At 35.6% G+C, this 22,262-nt stretch overlaps 1 protein-coding gene across 8 annotated transcripts in view; it reads right to left on the bottom strand.

Moving 5' to 3' along the window:
- LEKR1 (leucine, glutamate and lysine rich 1) overlaps window positions 1–22,262 on the bottom strand; it is a 231,856-nt gene that overhangs the window by 81,417 nt on the left and 128,177 nt on the right. For all 8 annotated transcript variants that reach the window (XR_009261914.1, XR_009261913.1, XR_009261911.1 and 5 more), the window contains 2 exons: window positions 17,447–17,524; window positions 16,909–17,112 (listed from right to left, as the gene is read on the bottom strand). Coding sequence is in view for 1 of the 8 variants with exons in the window: in XM_058730308.1 (XP_058586291.1) it covers window positions 16,909–17,112; window positions 17,447–17,524 (282 nt within the window). In the remaining 7 variants the exon portion in view is untranslated. The remainder of the gene's footprint in view (window positions 1–16,908; window positions 17,113–17,446; window positions 17,525–22,262) is intronic.

The raw sequence follows: 22,262 nt of genomic DNA, 5'->3' as shown, positions 1-22,262 counted from the left end.
TATTTGAGGGGAATATTCCAGATTGATGAAAAACACTAACTCACAAATCTAGGAAGCTCAATGGATTCCAAGCAAGATAAATAAAAATAAATCTCCCATCTGGGCATCTGGTAGTGCACTTGAAGAACATCAAAGTTAAAGAGATCTTAAAAGAAGCGAGAGAAAAAAAATCCATTATCTTCAAAGGAGCTCATTCTCCAACACAAACAAAGGAAGTCAGACAGCAAAATAATATGTTCAAAATCTTATGAGAAAAGAACCACCAACTAAAGTTGGGTACCCAGCAAAGCTATCTTTCAGAATGAGACTGAAATAAAATATGCTCAGACAAAATTGGAGGGTTTACTACCAGCTAAAGGACCTTTAACTAAAGAACCTTCTAAAGAATATGCTTTACAGGAAGAGATAAGATCTCAGAAGGAAGGTGAGGTATGCAAGAAGAGATGGTAAGCAAAGAAACTGGCAAACTCAGATGCAAGGAAGACTTCTTGGGCACGTGATCAAGACGGTTGTACAGGGCCCAATTTCAGAAGGGGGTCCTGTGCTTCGGATTTAATGCTTTATGGTCACTCTCAAGAAATTCTTAATAATTTTATCTTTTAATTTTTTTTTATGTGAGGTCTGATGGGACAACTGAGAATGTACCAAGGTCATGGAGCTTTGGCTCACATATAGTTGTACCTCCTGCCACCTCCCTGCCTCTCCGGAATGGTTCTCCAGCCCCTGCTCCTCAGCCTTTGCCCAGAATCTGCTGCCTTCCTCTGCTTTGAGTGTGGGCCCAGGTTGAGGCACTGGTATGGGGAGAGTGGGGGTTGGCCACCCTGGGCACAGGGTGCTTATGAAAGCCTGCATCCACTCCACGATTTCCCCATGCCCAAGGGAGCACAACATTCAATAGTCATCAAGAAAACACCACGTCAGATTGAAAGAGAGACTGTGAAGGCAGGGACAAAGCTTCTTTGTAGCTTTTTGAACAAGAGCCCCACATTTTCATTTTGTACTGGGTCCTGAAAATTATGTAGCCAGCCTTGCGTGTAGGTAATTGTAAGCAAATATCTATATAAAAATAATAGTTTTGAATATGTATAATTAGTGGGGCTAACAAAAGGATAGAATTAGAACACTAGACAAAACTACATACTGTATGTCAGGATTCCAACAGTAAGAACTCAAGTGTTCTTTGGTCTTTGCATGATTCAAGGGGAGTTTGAGATATTAATTTTAGACTTTATTAAGTATGTATGGTAAAATTTCAAAAGTAAACACTAAAAGAATAGAAATAGAATATACCATTAGATGAAAAGCACAAAGAAAATAAACAAAACTCCAACAATACCCCTCCATCCAAAGGCCCCAAAGGTAGAAACAGTGCAGAAAAAAAAGTGAAAAGATGAAAGTTTAAAGTAACAATGATAGTAACGGTAAATAAATTAAACTCGTAAGTTAAAAAAGAGAAACAGACTTGATCAACAAACAAACCTGAGCTATATGTTCTTTATAAGAGACATTCCTAAAACATAAGGACATGGAAAGATTTCCTTATTATTATTATTATTGTTTTGGAAAAGATGTAACAGGGAAATATTAAAAGAAAAGAAGTATGCAATTATATTGGTATCAGACAGGGTAAACTTTAAGACAAAATCATTCTGGGCTTATAATAATAACAGGTTAATTCACCATAAATAGTCTAAATTTATATACACCTGTTAAAACAACCTCAAAATATATAAAGCAAAATTTATAGGACTGTAAGGAGAAATTGTCAAAACCATACTATAGTGGTAGATTTCAATACAGGTCCATCAGACTGTAAGTCTGTCTCTGGGACCATCATAAAAAGCCACGGAAATGTATACCACACAACTCCAGGCTATTATGTGAGTGGCCTTCCTGTAATGTGTAATGCAGCAACCCAAGGTCAAGCAGAAAAATAATTCAATAAAAATAGAGGATTTTAACAATGCAAATAAGATTGGTTTAAGGTGTGTATATATATATATATATATATATATATATATATATATATATATATACCCAATTAGTAGAAAAACACACAATTATTTTCCAGCTCACATGGAATTGATTACATCCATCCTAGGCCAGAAAGTAAATTGCAGCAAATTTCAAACAATTGTTGCCCGATTAACCTGATATAGTCCAATATGGTAGCCACTTGCCAGATGTAGCTTCTAAGCACTTAAAGTGTAACTGGTTCAAATAAGGATGTACCTAAATTTAAAATGCACACCAGATTTGAAATCTATGATATCTGTGATAATTTTTAAAGATGATTACATATTTAAACTATAATTTGGATATAGTGAGCTAAGTAAAATATATTAAGATAGATTTTACCTGTTTTTCCTTTAATGTGGCAATTAAAAAGTTTTAAATTACATATGTGTTTCACTTTATACTACTGAACAGCACTGTTACAATCCATATTCTCAGAAAACAAACCCCCATAATAAAATATATGTAAAATATGTCCACGTATTTGGCAATTAAAAAATGTATTTCTGAATTACCCATGGGTCAAGTAAAAAATCATAACTGATATTTCAAAATACTTAGAATTGGACAATAATGAAATTGCTATATATCAAAACTTACAGAATACAGGTAAAACAGGAAGGATACTGTGGTATACTTTAGAATACAGATGCAGAAATGAATGCTTTTCAACTACATGTACCATAAGGGACAAATCCTAGAAACATAACCTTGAGCACAAAGAAAAAAAACACATTGGGTAATACATGATTTTATTTCTATGAAGATAAAATATATGCAAAGTCTAACTTTTTAAAGGAATATAAACATACTATGTTACTTGGTAAAAGTATAAAGTGAAGCAAAGAAACATCAGGTTTTATCTGTAGGTTTTTATAGATGTTCTTTATCCATTTAAGGAAGTTCCCTTCTATGCCTAGTTTGTTGAGAACCACAAAATCCAAGTTGGTGTTTTCCGCTGGGGAATGGGGCACTGTAAGTGGAATTGGGGAGAAGCACAAAGGGACTTCAAAGCTAATGGTAAGGTTCTTTTTCCTAAACTGTGAGTGGTTGATACATAGATGTTCATTGTATTACTTCTTTATACTTTATACCTATGTTAACCTTCTTTGTAGCTACTCAATATTTATAAAAACACTATTAGTGATAAAGCCTGAGCACAGGGTAGATTCAGTATGCAGAGGAAAAGGAATCAAAGGCAAAGACTAAGGTGAAGGAACGGGCAGGTGACTAGTAGGGTGAGGTTTACTATCAGCTATGCACACTAGGGACAAGGGACAGAGGTGAATTAGGAAGGCAGGATCCCTGTCCAAATGGTGCTCAAAATCCAGTAATGTAAAAGGAAGATTTATCTTTCAAAGTGTGGGGTGCACCCAGAAGATTCTGATGCTTGCTTAGCAATCTCTAAGCTGAAGCAGAAGAAACAAAGAATGAGGACAGCAAAAGATTACATTAAAAAGGTCATTTGTTCTCAGTCCTTAAGAGTCTCTTATGGTTTGCCTCCCTCTCTGTACCTTTTTTTTTTTTTTTTTTTTGGTGATGGGAATTGAGGAGAGCACTTGTTGGGATGAGCACTGTGAGGTGGTGTATGGAAACCAATTTGACAATAAATCATATTTTAAAAAAATAAATAAAATCTCTGGAAAGCTAAAAAAAAAACAAAAAAACAAAAAAACAGCTCAATTGTGGCTTTCTTCCAAATATGTGGACATTCCTGTCTCCCTTACAGACTCATCTTCCTGTACTTGTCATTTAAATGTTCGTGTTCCTCAGCACTTTTCCCTCTCAATTCTTTCCCTACATGATCTTATCCATTCGTATGCTTGAAATGCAGTCTAGATGCTGACAATTCCCCAATTTTATCTGTTGCTCACATCTATTCTCTGAGTATCTGACTCATGAATCCAACTCACCATCTGACTACTCTATATTTCAGAGACATCTCAAACATATCTGTAACTCAGAGGCTTAAAGTACTAGAGTATATTTTTTGCTCATGTTATGTGTCATCTGCTACTCTGCTCCACCTGGTTTGTTCCAGGATATAGTGCAAGAAACAACTCTTAACCCAGGAATGCTATTTTTCATGGCAGATGGAAAAGGAAAATCTCCAAAACATTGGATTTGTTAAGTCTTCTACTCAGAATTGGTGCATTCTCTCACATTTCAGTGGCAAAAACAAGTTAAGTGGCCAAGTCTGGTGGCAGTCAGGCGTGGATAGTATAGACCTCCCACCGGGAGGTGCACATGGGGTAGACCCTCTCCATCACAACTCGGAAATCCCCCTGGAAGCCACTGTGAGGATCTCTACCCTGGAGGTGGGGCATATCCCTTCTTAGATGGTGGTTCATTTTTACTGCTGAATAGTATTTTATTGTATTGATACACCACAATTTTAGATTTTAAATTTAGATCTATGATATATTTCAGATTTATACATATTTCATAGTATGAAGCAAATTTCATTTTTTTGTACATGCATATACAATTGTTCCAGCACCAACAGTTTCAAAATACTATCCTTTCTCCAATGAACTGTTTTGGTAGACATGTAGTAAACCAATTAACCATATATGTGTGCCTATTTCTGGGTTCTCTATTCTGTTCCGCTGATGTATTTGTCTTTCTTAAGACTAATACACACTGTCTTGAGTATATTTGTAGCTTTACAAGAAGTCTTGAAGTCAGACACTGACTTTGATCTTTTGACTATTCAGTTTTTTTTTCAAAGTTGATTTGGTTATTCCATGTGAATGTTGGTGCATTTCCATGTGAATTTTAGAATTAGCTTGTTAGCTTCTACAAAAAGTTCTGCTAGTGTTTTTATTGTGATTGCATTGAGTCTATAAATTAATTTGGTGATAACTACCCTTTTAATAATATTGGAGTCTTCTGTTCCATGAACATTATATATCTCCCCATTTATTTAGGTCCTCTTTAATTTCCCTCAGCAATGTTTGTAGTTTTCAGTGTACAGGTCTTGCCCATCTCTTGTTGGATTCATCCCTGAGTATTTCATGTGTTTTGAATTATTTTTGTAGATATTGCTTTTTAATTTCAATTGTTATCTGCAAATATATGGAAATTAACTTGACTTTGGGTATTTGTCTTTTTTCTTGAAACCTTACTAAGCTCACTTATCAGTTCTAGTGACTTCTTTTGTAGATTTCATAGGTTTTTTTTTTTTAAATGTTAGTGAGCACATCCTCTGTGAATAGACAGTTTTATTCTTTCTTTCCAGTCTGATGCCTTTTTTTTTTCTTACCTGATTGTACTGACTTAGAACCTTCAGCACAATCTTGAATAGAAGTGCTAACAGTGGATATTTTTCTTGATCCTGATCTTAAGAAGAGAGCATTTAGTCTTTCACCATTAAGTATGATGTTATCTGTAGGTTTTTTTAGATGCCTTGTATCACTTTGCTGAGATTTAAAAAAAAAATCAGGAATAAGTGTGTTGTCAATTGTTCTTTTTTTTTTTTTTGCTTCTATTGGCATAATTTTTCTTTTTTAGTATAATATATTAAATAACAGTGATTTGAGTTTTGATTGTTAACCCAATCTTGAATTCCTGGGATAATCCCCACATATTCACAATTTATTTTTTTATACATTGCTGGATTAAATTTGATAAAATTTTGTTTAGAATTTTTGCATTTATGCTCATAAAGGATATTGGCTTATTAGTTTTCCTGTAATGTTTTTGTTAGGTTTTATTATCAGGGTAACATTGGCCTCATAAAATATATTAAGAACTATTCTTTCCCTTTCGATTTTCTGGAAGAGTTTAAGTAGAAGTAGTATTATTTCTTCATTAATGCTTGGTAAAATTCACCAATGAAGCTTTCTGGGCTAGAAGTTTTCTTTGTGGGAAAATTTTAAACTATAAATTCAGGTTATCTATTTCTTCTTCAGTGAACATTGGTAGTTTATGTTTAAAAATCTTCTGTTTCACCAGAGTTGTCAAAAGTAGTGGCATAAAGTTGTTTCTAATATTCTTTTATTATTATATTAATATATGAAGAATATATGGTAATGTTGCCTCTCCATTCCTCATACCAGTAAATTCTGTTTTTTCCCTGATCAATCTGGATTGAGATTTATTAAGTTTATAGATCTCAAAGGAACTAATTTTTTATATTCTATATTGTTTTTGTTTTCTAGGTCATTGATTTCTGCTCTGCTCTTTATTATTTAACTTTCTTATTTTGGATTTTGTTTGCTCTTCTTTTTGCAGTTTCTTAGGTGGGAGCTGAGACCTTTTTTTTCTTTTTTCACATTTATTGCTATAAACTTGCTCCCCAAAGTTTTGCTTTAGTGACATCCTACAAATGTTGATATTTCCGTTTAGTTTAAAATGCTTTGTAATTTCCCTTCCAATATTTTCTTTTCCTATGTCTTATTTAGAATTGTGTTATAAAGTGTGCAAACATTTGGGGGATTTCCCAGACACTTTTCTGTTCTTTCTTTTTTTTTAGTGTTTATTTATTTTGAGAGAGAGAGACAGGGTGGGAGAAGGGTAGAAAGAGAGGAAGAGAGAGAATTCCAAGCAGGGAGAAGGATAGAAAGGGAGGGAGAGAAGAATTCCAAGCAGGGTCCATGGTCAGCATGGAGCTGGATGCAGGGATTGATCTCAGGACTTTGAGATCACAACCTGAACTGATATCAACAGTCAGATGCTTAACTGACTGAGTCACCCAGGTACCCCTCTATTATTTATTTCTAAGTTAACTACATTGTGACCAGAGAACACATTCTGTATGATTTGATTTCTTTTAAACTTCTTTAGTTTTGCTTCATTGCCCAACCATATCTTGGTGAATATCTGTATGCCTTTGGGGAAAAAATATATATATTCTGCTGTTGTTGGGTGGGATGTTGTATAAATGTCAATTAGATTAAGTTGATTGTAAAGCTTAAGTATTCTATAGCCTTACTGATTTTTCTACCTGTTTTATCTATTGTTGTGAGAGGCTATTGGAATATCTAACAATGATCATGAACTTGTCTACTCCTTTCAGTTCTATCAGTTTTTGCTGCATGTATTTTTAAGCTCTGTTATTGTATGCATAAACATTTAGGATTGTTATGGCCTCCTGATGGGTTGATTAACTTACCATTATGAAATGAATTTCTTTATTCCTGGTAATATTCTTTGTTCTAAAATCTACTTCATATGATATTAAAGCATTTCAGCTTTCTTTAGATTAGTGTCAGCCTGGTGTATATTTTTTTCATTCTTTTACTTTTAACTTGTGTCTTTACATCTAAAAGAAATTTCCTATAGGCAGTTTATAGTTGAATCTTACTTTTTTAAATACAACCTGATAATCTTTGGCTTTTAATTGGATTGTTTAGACAATTTACATTTAATTGAGTTGTTGATATGCTTATATCTATTGCCTTGCTCTTTGTTTCCTATTTGTCTCATCTGCTGTGTCCTTTTCCTTCCTTTTCTGCCTTCTTGTGGATTTTGCGTATGTCTTAGGATTCTATTTTATCTACTTTTTTTGTCTTATTAGCTATAAATTTTTGTTTAGGTTTATTTTAGTGGCTCCTAAGGGGTTAAAATAGCCATCTTTAACTTACCACAGTTGTAGTAGACTGAAAACTGCTTTCAATCCTGATCCACAGAGTCTGTAAACACGTTACTTTATATGCCAAGAGGGACTTTGCAGATGTGATTAAATTAAGGGTCTTGCGATGGGGAGATTATCCTGGATTATCTGGTTGTGCCCTAAATGTAATTACCAAGGTCTTTATAAGAGAAAGGCAAGAACACTAACATGGGGGAAGGTGATGATGTGACAAAGGAAGCAGAGATTAGATTCATGAGGCTAGGATCCAAAGAATGCCAGCAGCCTCTAAAAGCTGGAAGAGGCAAGGAATGGGGTCTCCCCTCTAGCCTCCAGAAAGAACCAACCCTAGTGACACCTTGATTTTAGTTCCTTAACACTCATTTGGACTTCTGACTGTAAGATAATAAGTTTGTGATGTTTTAAGCCACTAAATTGGAGGTTGTTATAGCAGCAATAGAAAACCAATGCCATAGTCTACCTTCAAGTGATATTATACAAGTTTAGGTATGAGATTAGAATCTGATAATAGTAAACTTAATCAAATAAGGAGCAGTAGCAAAGGAAACTGAAGCAGTACTTGACCTGGTTTTCAAAATGCCAGTATTCAGAATGGATGTGGCTGGCCATGCACTTGTTAGAAGTAGCAGACAGCACAGTCTTGACAATTCACTCCATTTTATTTCTTAAGCCAGGTTTCCCATTTGAAAAGAGGTCTTACTGATTAGAAAATTCCAATGAGCATTTCCAGATGGGTGCCTGTTAGTACACTAGAAGTTACCTTTATTGTAAAATGGGTGGTGCTGAGTATTTGAGATGCTCAAATTTCAGTCTCTCTGGAGACACTTATAATTTAGATACCACCAAAAGCAGAATCCATTCCATATACATTCCTCTGATGGACCCAGTACAAAACACCGGTGCTGTTATGTTTCCTTTCAGAACAAAAACTGAGAAAGTCTGGTAAATTACAGACGCTAAAAAATAATAGGCCAAGGTTTAAACAATGTTAATGAAGTGATAATTATTCACTGAATTTTCATAGTTATGAAGTTCCCTATGACATTTCCAGAAAATACAAGATGTTTTCAGTGAACTCTTAGAAAAATTATGAACTTAAAGTCTGAAGTGGTAAGTTTGTTTGATATTTATGGCTATAGGAATGAGAAAGACTTTCAGATCTCTTTGATTCCTGCTGAACCTCTGATCCAGACTCTAAGAACCCTTGTATGATTCTTTAGTGGGACAAGGCAGAAAGAATAATCATATATGACTGTACAAACACTTACTGCCCTTGGTTAGCATGAAACAGGCACTGACTAATGTATACGGAGATGATTACATGCGTGAAAAAGATAATCCTGATTCCAAAAATAAAAACCACAATTATGTGGTATACATGGAAGAGTTTATACATTGTTTAGGAATACAAACCCATTTTAAGACACTGATGAGGAAAAGACAAGCTTGTGTTGAAAGAAACTAAAAAGGATCAACTTTGACTCTCATGAGCTTTTTTGCTAGAAAACTAGCGGAATGATAAGAAATAAAACATTGTTAGATGCATATTCCATATTTTCCCATGTTATAAAAAGCTGCAAATGTGTAGCCATCTAATTTCTTCTTCAGAACCAGTTCTAGAGATAAAGATACTTTAGAGTTACAGGAAACAATGCAGATTTAGGTCTTAAATTTAGATTTTACTAAGAATCCAATAAAGAAGATTATCACTAGAACCCAGCTGTTTGGACTGTATTCCCACCTCTGATTTTGGAGAAATCAGAAGTTCTCTGGACCTGAGAGAAACACTGGGTGCTTTTGGGCTTTAAATCCTGCAATCATGGGCTCAGTTGGTTAAGCATCCGACTCTTGATTTTGGCTCAGGTAATGATCTCACAGTTTGTGAGTTCGAGCCCTGTGTCAGGCTCTGTGCTGACAGTGAGGAGCCTGCTTGGGATTCTCTCTCTCCCTCTCTCTCTGTCCCTTCCCTGCTTGCACACATATTTTCTTACTTTCTCAAAATAAATACATAAACTTAGAAAAAAATCCTGCAATCAGTGGTTTAGTTGGGGTTAAATTCTCATCCATACATCCATCTATCCAGCAAATATTTATTGAGTGTCTATTATGTATCAGGCACTGTTTTAGTCTCTGGTGAAGCAGTAGTTCTTTCTTGCCATTTTTTGATAATACATGAAGGCAGTTCCCTAAGTTTTAGAAGAAACAAGATCCTGAAGTAGTAAATGACTATCTAAAGTGACACAAATCACAAGAGGCAATGCCAGCTCAAGCTCATACCAGCCTTGAGCTCCCTGCAGTATGTTATGCTGCCTTTGCTCTTCATATTGGAGAGAGAGGTGTGGCTATCTGTAGCATTCTACCCTGCAATTTCATGAAATATTGTTTAAAAATAACATCTCCGGAGTTGGCACAATAGGCAAATTAGGATCTCTAGCAATTAAGAGCATTTATTTTTAAAATTTTAACTTTAAAATTCTTAGACCCAAAAGAAAATGAGAATCTAATTTCACATATACATGCAAACATCTAGATTCCCTTAATTGCAGTTAAAAACGTAACTGCAAACAAATGTCAAACCATAATGCCAAACGACAGCTTTAAATTCTATTTCACAAGTTGTTCTTTTAGAGATGTCTTCACATTGTCAATCAAAGAGATAATTTTGATTTTGCCACAACTCTTGCCTTAGTTAAAAGCAGTTAAGTCTGTGGTATCATAAAAAGTTTGGCAAGCCTCTTGTTCTAAGAGCTGCCGATAAGAAATCAGAGAAAGAGGGGAATCTCGGGAGAAAAGCATGACAAGGTTTATTATTTTAGAATGTTATTACTTAAAACATTTTGTTTCATAATACTTTAAACTAATAGGATAGCATCCAAATTGAATCACTCCATGGACTAATCTTTACAACTTGAAGAGTAAGGCAGATAATACTGAATTCAATAGACATTTAATAAATACCTACAGCACTGGTGCAGGATATAAACATTAATAAGATATGATGCTTTAACGGGTTATCAACATAAGGAAGAATGAAAGAGAGGGAAATCGTTTTCTGAGCCCTTACAACCTACCAGGTATAATACGAGATGCTTCAATCTTCATGAGAAGATGGTTATCATCACTATCCTCATTTTACAGGTAAAGAAAAAGCCTTAAAGTGGCTAAGCTGTCCAAACTTATCACTGGTAAAGTTGAGATTTAAACCTAAGTTTGCCTAACTCTAAAGTCCATTCTTTTATAGTAAGCCACAGTACCATGAAGTAACAGACCCTTTAAACACTCACTGCTCCTGAATCCTTTTTTTATATTCTATACTTCTCATTTTTTAACCTTCATGAAAATATGACAAGACTCATTAAGTAAACACTAAGTTTCTTGTCTTCTAAAATGTGTTGTGAGATGTTATTATTCTATTTTCATTTTGAAGATACAGCTCCACTTCTGATTTTGCCAAGACACTAGAGAATAGAAGACAAAAGTCACCATCTAATATTTACTGAGTGATTGGAAGAATCCTGAAAGACTGGAGGGTGGGGTAAGTGAGGAGAGGGGGTGAGGAGACACAAAGGGAGCACTCTGGGCTCTCCTGCTTTCTGCAAGGCTGGGAGTCCCCTGAAGGCTCAGTGTTACAACATGAGAAAGAAGTCACACAGAGAGAAGTGACAAAACAGCCCTTCAAGACAGATGCTGAGGGAACTACGGGAAGTATAGTGGAGATGGTTAATAAGGTGAGACACAATGAGCTTGATTTCTGTCTTTGCCAATTATGTGACCCTGAGTGAGAGATATAGCCTTGCTTACTCTTTCCTCATATGGAAACTGTGGAAAATGATACCTGCTTCACAGGTGAAGGCCCCAGCTCTGCTAGCCAGTGCCTTTGGGCAAATTTGGAAATGACCTCCCCTCTGGGAATTAGAGGTGAATTGGAAACCATACTCCCTCTGGGTGGGGACAGACCTAGAGACTGAAGGCTTGGTAAGGGGAGAGGGGAATGGCATACTTACTTACGCAAAAAAGCTGAGCTCCTTCCCCTGTGGCAAGTGGCTAGGACAGCAGAGTCCAGATTGGTTTTCAGATCCCGTACTCCTTCCACGGAGTGCCACATAACACTGCACAGCATCTCGCTCAGGACATGATAACAGAAGCCCTTAGAGGGCTCCCCACAACTGTGATAACTATGGATTGTGTGTGAGAGAGTTTGAGAGGGAGGAAGGGAGAGGACAGGACGGGGAGAGGAAGAAAAGGAGGAGAGAGAGGAGAAAGAACATGAGGAAGCATCCATGTTTAATCATGGGGTCAGTCATTTATAGAAAAGTCGGAAACTCCATGAAACTACCCCCCTCCAAAATGTGCTAGATTTTGTGTATACTCTTCTGGGGAGAGGGTTTCTAGCTTTCAATTAAAAATGAACAAACAAACACCAAAGACAAAAAGAGAAAGGAGAGAACCCAGGAATTGTAAAGAAGTTAAGGTTACGTGTGTGGGGGAGGGGGAATAAAACCCTTCCCTATAGCCTAAAAGATACCTGTCTGGAGGAACAAGGAACACTTAAATAAACTTCACTTAAAATAGATAAAGAGCTAGATAAAGAGATACAGACCTATTTATTTCACGGAAGAATTTACACGTAAGCAACCTCCACCTAACTTTGGTTGAAACTAAGCTTTTCCTTCAACAATGTTCTTCACTAATCCCATCCTGTTACTGGCAAGTCAATCACAGGAAGTATTTTTCTATTTTTGCTCTTGGAACTTACCAAGATGGTGCTAATACAGCTCTTGGGACTGCATAGAGAGCTGTTATAGACAGCTGCGAGTTTCAGCAGTATGGTTGTAGCCCACATGTTAGTGCATAAATTTTTCTAAGTGTTATATGTGGGCAGTCTCCAAGCTTAAACACATATGTCCTTATAGAACGTATCTGTAAGCTGGTTATAGGGAATTCCAAACACATTTTACTGTAGAAATAAAATAAAATTCTATAAAATGGAATTAGGCCTACAGGCCGGCCCACAGAACCCTACTTGATCCACTATGGTCCCGAGGATCTGTGATCTTGAAGCACCCACTTCTCTTCCTTCCAGTGGAGGCTCTTCTCCTAACAAAGCCTCCTCAGCTGAGTGGAGGGAAGGGGAAGAAAGCAGTACCTCATTAAATAGATTTGTCCTCTCCATCAACTATTTCCTAGTCACCAACTCCTTTCTTGTCTCAAATTCAGTTCTACCAATTTTTTTCTAGGGTCAGTTTTGGCTTTTTACCCCTTCCTTTTCTCCTCTGCTGAAGCTACATAGCTTCTGAATAGCACGTTTTTCATAGTGGTCCTAGGGGAGTTCTGGCAGAGCTTTTGATATCAGTGGGGTGAGGGAGGAAGGGTAGCACATACGCGAGACCGCCTGAGTCTACGGAAGCACACGCTGTCACTGGGAGCAACCTGGGCTTTGGCCTTCGGAGAGCACATCTGGCAGCCTGGTTGGCTGCAGTCCTTCCATGACGGTGGTTTGGGACGTTGCTGTGCAGCCCATTTCCAGACACCGCCCAGTACTACTGAACAAGAAGCTCTGTGAGTGTTATCAAGCACTTCTATTTTAAAAGTTTTTCCTGAGCCCAGCTTCTTGTTTTGGAAGGACTTTCACATCTCCAACTGCTTAGGGACACCTCTATATAGAGGTCCCACTGGCACTTCAAATCAAAGCTTTAAGAGAAAATGTGCTCAGCTGAGAGACAGTTTACTACTGAAGGGAAGAAAGTGGACAGTGGAAAACCAAGTTCATACATGAACCTTAAGGAATATCTGCTGTCAGGGGATCAGAGGAGGGAATGGGAAAGAACCAAAACAGAGACAGAAAAGGGGCAGGTTAACAGGTTGGCCCTGTAGTCAAAGGAAGACCAAGTTTCAAGGCAGGTTTGGACAGCAGTGTCAAAAGCTTTCAAAAGGTCATTTTTCTTCAAGATAGGCTCTTCACGGGGCTTTCATGTGTCTACCCTTTGGCTCAACACAGAGTAAGCTCTGGCTGTTTTGCCATCATCCATTTGGTACAGACATTTAAATAACCCAGCAGAAGCTAGCAGGGTGTGGGAGCTGAAGGCTTTCATTTTTCTCATGTCTGTTAGGTTTAACTATACATAAAATCCTTTTATTAATATAAAAACAGTAAATTACCTGACTTGCTCCCACTGCTCAATTGCCACACCTCCACTCAGGACCCGAATGACCTTTCCACAGTGTCACTCCTCTGCTTAAATCCCTTCAATGGTTTCTTTTCATTGTATTGTAAATAATACCCAAATCCATAAAGGCCAGAGAGATTCTGCCTGATTTGGCTCTCACCTGCCTCACTCACACTTGCTAGGCCTCCAGTCATACTGCCATTTCTGAGAACTCACCAAGCTTGTTCTTTGCTTATAAAGCTCTTCCTGGCTTTTGGCCTGGTAACTTTCACTTGGCTTCCTTTATATATCATCTCAGAAGTCACTTTTATGACTTCCCTTTACAAATCAGGCCCTTTTTCTATCAGTCTCAGCTACAATACCCTTTTCCTTACTTTATTTCCATTGTCACAATCTGTAATTATTCTAGTTAGCACTTCACTTTTTCTTTTACTATGTGTCTCATTAGAATGCAAGCTTCTTGAGGACAGGGATGTTTCAGACTTATTGTTATATCCCCAGAGTACATAGTACCTGGCATATAGTCAATGCTTAACAAACAACTGTTGATTAAATTACCCAAAGCAAGCCATTCATTCTATTTCTTGAGTGGATATGTGTCATACTCTGAGGATACAACAGAGGACAAGGAAGACAAAATTTGAAGGTGGCCTAGGACAAAGAAAAAGGACATTTATGTCTAGGAGTAATCCTATGATAATATGTTAACTTACTGATCTATAAGCACATTTTTATTTCTGTTTTTAAAACACAGAAAAACATATATATCCAGGTGATTGTGTATTTCAAAGCAATCCCCCAAGAAAGTTCTATATTTAGTCTAATGATGCCGTCAATCCTCAAAACATTCATAAGACTCCCGTCTTCAAATTGCAGCCAGAGATAATTTAGTAAGCATAGAAAAAAAAATTTAATTTTGATCCTACATGGTATTTCCCAGATCTTCCCTCCGTAGTCACTCAACGTGCTTTCACTGAACATACTGATATGGTTTTAAAAAATCAAATTCATCCCTAAAGGGCAAAGATACATCATACAGAGAATATTCTAAAATATTTGCACTTAAGTCAGTCCTCAGAAAAGTGTTCCAGAGACGTCTGAACAAAGACAGGGTCTTTTCAATGACCACTATAAAGAAGATAGCAGTCATTCAGATAAGCAATGAAATCTAATTAATCGGACATCATTAGAAATGGGGTATTTTAGATGATACAGGGATATAAGAAAATTATTCAGATAACCAAAGTTATGAACAGAAGATTTAAACATTTTTTATTTATTTCATGGTATCTTAGGATATATGATTCTGTACTTTTTAAGTAGAGTATATGGCTGATTTTTATCTTTATCACTCACGGTTATCACGATGGTCATCAGTTATAAACCCATGTTATAAATATAGAAACAATTACAAATGTGTGTAGGGTTGTTTCTATCGTATATTGGGTCAAATTGCAATGCTTTTAAAATTTTAGTCTGCATTTATAGTTTTTTTCTCTTCTATGCATGGTCAATCTTTCAGCTGCCATTCCTTCTGGTTATTAGTAAACCTGGCTCTTACAAATTCCCTGCTTATGAAATTGCTGCTTCTAACATGCTATGGGCTGAGCGACTATGTAATTGTGAAATGGTAGAGGTGGTGGGGTGGAATGAAGAGTCATTTAACTATAAGGTATATGATATTTGCAAGAAGCGGATTATTGGTATGGTTGAATCAGGAAGAAATGCTGGGTAGCAATCAGCACTACAGGTGTTCATCTTATCCTGGGATGGACCAGAGATAAGAATTATTCCCCTGTGAACTGGACAGACTCCTCCTAGCCTGAAGGAGAGACAGATAGGACCCAGGGCAAAGAGTTAATGAGAAAGTTCTGAGACAATTAACTTAATTCTAAGCTGCTTGCTAGCCACTCCCAGACTCTTCCTCTGGGGGCAAATTGCTATCCTTGTAAAGAACAACAACAACAACAAAATTATAAATCTTCTAAGTTAGAAAGCCAATATGCATAAAATGAAATTAGCAAAACAAAAAATAAACCAAAAAAATTATAGGAAGAATGGAAAACAAACAGCCAATTTTGCCTTTTGTGCACAGAGAATAATACAAGACAAAAATTCTTGCCCTTATGGAACTTGTGTTCTTTTGGAATATAATAGTTATATCAATAAATGTAAATGGGATAATATCTCCCATTAGACTTCCATATTTGATAAAACCTAATAAAATAAAGCCCCAAAATGTATGTTATATTATCAGATATACATTTAAAACAAAAGAATTCAAAAAGAATGAGTACAGACATACCAGGCAAATAAAAACAAAAAGAAAGAAAGAAAGCAGGGTTGAGATACGAAATACAAATAAGGTTAATTTAAAGACAAATTGGGGCGCCTGGGTGGCTCGGTCGGTTAAGCGTCCGACTTAGGCTCAGGTCATGACCTCACGGTCCGTGAGTTCAAGCCCCGCGTCGGGCTCTGTGCTGACAGCTCAGAGCCTGGAGCCTGTTTCAGATTCTGTGTCTCCCTCTCTCTCTGCCCCTCCCTTGTTCATGCTCTGTCTCTCTCTGTCTCAAAAATAAATAAACGTTAAAAAAAATTATAAAAAAAAAAAAGACAAATTAACTGAGCAACTTTTTAGTATCCCTTCACTACTTGAACACCAGATAACCAGAGTTATGTTTGTGGAGAGCCCTCAAGAAGAGGTACTGATAAATAACAGAGAAGAAAAGTAGGAGCTAATAAAAGGAAAAAGTGATACAAAAAGATGTTTCTGCGTCGCAAAGTGATAGAATCCACCAATTATTGGTCCAGGTGAAATTCGGTAGTATAAGTATCATACATGGTCTTTTCACACATTGATTCTTTTCAATAAAAATCTAACACTAAATACAATGTGGATTCCATCTCTATTTTCACTAGCTATATGACTTTAAGCATGTTCTTTAACCAAATGGGGCTTTAGTTTAATCACTAAAGGAGGTGGTTGGATGTGATGGCCTTTCATGTGAAATATTTCTTTAATCCTGTGATTCTACTGTTATTAGTATATGTAAGACTTTGATATTTCAAATATATGTGGAACATTGACTTAAACAAAATATTTTTGGAAGAAATTATTGTTGACTGCACCTTTCACTTTTCAGCGTTACAACCTCTTCCTTTGTCTGATGCAGAAGAGTTTTGGTTATCTGTAGTTCATTTTCTGCAAAGTTAATTCTTCTTTTTATGTCTTCTTCTTGTCTTTCTTTCGCAGTCAGTTCTTCCTGTAAAGTTTTATATATTTGTTGAGAAGCTATTAAAGAATCCTCTTTCTCTTTAAGCAATCTGGTATGCCTAAAATGGAATAGGAAAAAAAATACACATTAGACACTATATTTTTATGTTTATCAAAGATATATGAAAATCTCATTTGAAACTAAAGACTATAATTTTAACTTAAAATTTTTTTTTTCACACTAAGAAAATGGAGAGTTCTGTGGTATTAAAACTTTCCCATCTAGAAAGAGGCAAAATCAATGAACTTAAAGATATTATAAACTTAAATTAGGTACTCAATGTGTAAATAATACAATAAGAAAAACTAAGTACATTTCAAATAAAATGTTATTTAAAACATGATTTCAAATTTAATTATTAAAAATATTAATTTAAAATTTGCAGTGTATACCGTGACTCAGAAATAATGGATTCAAACTTCAGTTTTCTAAGTTCTCTTTGACAGTCATCAGCTTCATTAGATTTATTCCTAAAATAATATGAAAGAAGTTCAAATATTTTATTTCAAAATAGTTCAAGTATAAATGTTTCCCTTTTTAAAAAACATGTTTTTCCTTTATTAATTTTCTTATTATCTTTATATCCTATTTGTGGTTATATATGCATACTTCCTTGAAGTTAGAAATATATAGTAAGGGTTTTTTTTTTCTTTGCCAAAAAAATTACCTGTAGTCCAACAATGTGTTTTTCTATATCATTTTATTTATCCGTAAAAAGAAATTTCTTAGCGTATTTATATTATTATTTCTTTAAAGAAATAAATATTCAGGCCACTGCTATAATTGCTAAGTAGGCTCCTATCAGACTGATCTGCACATAAATAAAAAGTCTAAGCTTTGGACAACATTAAAAAGAAAAGCCCCTATTTGAAAGCATTGAAAAGTGAACAAAAGCAAGAAGATTCTGGAGGGAAGTTGACACCTTGAATGAGGTGACAGCATGGGGGTCAGATTTTCAAACCTGAGTCCCCAGTCTGCACCATGCAGAGGAACTGACATTCTGACAGAAAACACACTCAATCTGGCCTAAAGAAGGAGAGTACAGTGTTAGGGTCAACCATAATTCCTAGAAAGTTAGGAGTGAATCAAAATAGGAGAGAGCCAAAGACAGAGAGTCCCAATACTGCATAAAGATGCTACCCACACATCTGGCTGAGCCCTGAACTAAAAATGCACAGGGCAGACTCCAAGCAGCCTAAGATAAAAAAAAAATTAGAGATTTGAGCTGTTGCCCTAGAGACAGAGTTTACAGTCTAAAGCCAATCAAATTAACTGCCTGCTTAAAGCAACACTACTCCTACTCCCACCTTTAATAGTATTTGGAGAAATATAACAGAATCTAGAATTTCTATAACATAATATTCAGAATGCCCAAATATAATGAAAATTACTCAACGCAGGAAGAAATAGAAAAGCATGACCTATTCCCAGGAGAAAAGACAGTTAATAGGGACTACCTCTGAGATGACCCAGATACTGAAATTAGCAGGCAGGGATTTTTCAAAGAGCAGTCACAACTCTGCTTAAAGACATAAAGAAAAATCCACTCTAATTAGTGAAAAGATGATAAATCTCAGCAGAAAAACAAACCATTAAAATGAACCAAATGGAAATTCCAAAACGGAAATAAACATGTGTCTTCATTGTATATAATTGGGTTTTATAACAATACTCAAAAAGTTAATATATTAAGAAAGAGAAATATCCCAGTTTAAGTTTGTGTAGGCTGCTTATTAATAAGTCATTATCTGAATGTACCTTAAAATAGCCTATAAACTGTACAATGAAGTATGTTTGTTAGATTGTCAATAAGTTTGCCCTACTTGCAGAGTGACTTTAATTTCTAATAAGTAATTGTTTGTATCATGAACATAACAACATTAATTTATTTTTAAACCACTTTTATTATAAATATGATAAAATTATAAGCAATAGAGAACTGCATGAAATAATTACATAATAAATTGTTATAAGGAGAAAACTCCTATAACTACCATTCATGTAAAAACGTAAAACCTGACCAAGCTACCCTAGAAGCTTCATGTCCCTGGTCCCAATCATAGCTAACTCCCTCCTCTCCAAAATATCCATTTTCATGAATTTTGTGGTAATCACTTTGATTTTCTTTGGAGTTTTATTACCCAAGTTTTATCTTTGAGCACTATATTTTAGTTTTACTTTTTCTTTTGTAAAAATGTCTTTTTAAAACATTTTATTTCCTTTATTACCTGTTTTTTGAAAACTAGATTAAGGTATTGTATTGACATACAATTAAGTGCATATACTTTGATATGTCTGACATATGTGTTAAGGCCATGAAACCATTACCAGAATCAAGCAGCACATGAGCATATGAGCATACTCGGAACTTACATCTTGGTCTCTAAGGCCATTCCTATACAAAGGAAACAGGGCTACTCAGAGAATGGCTGATTCCAAGGCTGGGGCAGAGTAAGTATATCTGAAATATCTTGTTATGCCACAAAGTAAGGAAGTGCTCATAAAAGATGATGAAACCAGGTTCCATTGTCACAGGAGGCAGCTTGAAGGGGCTCCTACTGGCTAAGCCTAGACAATGTGTGTATCAAAATAATTAAGTACAGTAATAAATTATAAACCATTGAAAAAAATGAATGAATGAATGAATAAATAAATATATTAATAATAAGAAGAGAGGCTCTTGTTTAAAATAGGATGCTGAGGACTAATAAATGGAGAGGGATGGCTGGAGTCAGAAAAATCATCATTTAGAAATCACTGTGGTAAAGTTTAGATAAGGCAAAAGTCATTAATGGATGCTACATCTAGGGATACATTTTGGTGAGGAGGAGAGTATTTATATGTATTTAAGATGTCTCTTATAGACACTTACTAACTGGAAGGGAACCAAAAAAAACCCAGGAATAATACACTGAACAAAGTGAGCAATACCTTCACCAGGTGATCAAAATTAACATCACCAAATGAGGAGCAGGCAGACATTCATACCCTGAGAAGGACACCTCCCCACGTATGTCATTTTCTGGCTGAGAGTACATATTTTTAATCCAATCAAGAGGAAACATTACACCAATGTAAATGAAAATTTTTTATTTAAAAAAAGTTTGACAGGTTCTGCATTCTTCAAAAAAAATGTCAGTGTCATAAAAAGACAAAGATAGACTAGAAATATTCCAGAATTAAGGAGGTTCAAGAGACATGCCAAATAGGTTGACTCTACCTGGTCTTGTACTAGAGGAGAAAATGCTATAAAGACCAACTAATAAAATTAGAATATGGGTGGTAGATTAAAGTATGTAAATTTATGACACGGGATAACTGTCCTTATGTAAAGTATCACTGAAAGTGAGGCTGGAAAGGCAGACTGAAGTATTTAGAGGTAAAGGGTCATGTTGTATGTAATTTATCCTCAAATAGTTCAGGAAAGACAATTGTGTGTGTGTGTGTGTGTGTGTGTGTGTGTGTGTGTGTGTGTGTGTGTGTAGAGAGAGAGAGAGAAGGAAGGGGGGCAAGGAAAGGTGAGGAAGAAAGCAAATGTGTTAAAATGTTAATCTGGATAAAGGTCATTTGGGTCCTCTGTAATACCATTATGTTTATAACTTTTTGTTAAGTTTGAAGTTATTTCTGAATAAAACATTAGAAAAGAAAGAATAAGGAAAAGATTGACATGCCATTAGAAAGTGGGCAAAGATGATGATCAGGTGAGTCACAAAGGAAAGAACACAGAGTAGAATATGCAGGAGTACAATTTTTCATCAAACTAGTATTTTTTAAAGTTATTATACCCACTATGAGCTAGGAAGGGGAGAAATGGTTATTTACAAACACTGCTAAGAATAAAATTAGTATAATCTTATTGGAAGGCAATGAATCATTAAGCACTAAAAGCCTTAACATTATTTAAGTTTGATTCAAGCAAAATTATCAAAAGGAAATACATGTGAGTAGAAAGATTTACCTATATGAATTTCAAAGTACCCTATTTATAAAAGTGAAAAATTTAGAAATTTTAAAAAACAAAAGCTTAGTAAGCAAGTTATAATTCATCCATAGATTGGAATACTATACAGCCATTTAATAGTTATCTATAAATGTGGGGTGCCTGGGTCGCTCAGTTGGTTAAGTGCCCAACTCTTGATTTTGGCTCAGGTCACGATGGTTTGGGAGATGGAGCCCCATGTTGGGCTCTGTGCTGACAGCACCGAGCCTGCTTAGGATTCTCTCTCTCCTTCTCTCTCTCTGCCCCTCCCCTGCTCACACGTGCGCTCTCTAAATAAATAAATAAATAAATAAATAAATAAATGAAAAATTATAAAAAAAATAGTTCTCTACAAATGTATTGTGTAATGACATGGGTATATCACTAAACGAAAACATGTTAAAAATATACATTACTTAGAAAAAGTAGACTTTAAGAAAAAGTCCTTAGAAAAAAGGACTATAAGGATTTATCAAAATACAACTATGATTTTCGTTTTTGTATATTCCTGTCTTTTCCAAGTTTTATACATTTGCTTTGAAAAAAACCAAAAATGTTTCTTTAAAAAATGCTTTGAGCACAGGGTAATGTATGGAAGTGCTGAATCACTGTATCTACACCTGAAACTAATGTAACACTCTATGTTAACTAATTGGAATTAAAATTAAAATTTTAAAAAATTCTTTGAGGTTCAGCAGCCCCACCATGAGATTCACTCTATGTTCAGACTCATGTACAATTTTTCAAATCCAGAGGCAAGGATAGTAGTTCTTTCAATGGTTATTTTGCTAACTCTGTGGACAATTAATCTAGGGAGCCTACCATCCCAAGGACTCCCCTCACCATGATCAGCTCTCACCCCCATGCCAGTTAAACCATTCTACGGTCCATCCTTCACAACATAATTGTTCTCTTCATCTCATTAGGATGGGGAGAGGGAGAATTGGAGGGAATAGAAAGAAAGCCTACATCTCTTTAAACACTGCATTCCTTCTGTTAATCCTTTCTCTTAAACTGCTTTGAATAAGCCTTTAGAAAGGCTTCTGCTATCCCCGTCAATCAACGTAAAGGAAATAAGGTGAAATTATTGTATATTTTTCTTGATTTGAAAGGCAAGTTTCCATACCATTCCACTGCTTCATATGAAACAGCCATTCTCAAACTGTTTCCTTGATACTTGCACTTTGCTGTCCAAAAAGCATTCCAAATCTAATACATCAAAAGCATAG

The sequence above is a fragment of the Neofelis nebulosa genome, chromosome 5 (assembly GCF_028018385.1).
Source record: "Neofelis nebulosa isolate mNeoNeb1 chromosome 5, mNeoNeb1.pri, whole genome shotgun sequence".
Lineage (NCBI taxonomy): Eukaryota > Metazoa > Chordata > Mammalia > Carnivora > Felidae > Neofelis > Neofelis nebulosa.
Note: the sequence above shows the minus strand (reverse complement) of the source record. Positions and strands in the feature narration are given on the sequence as shown.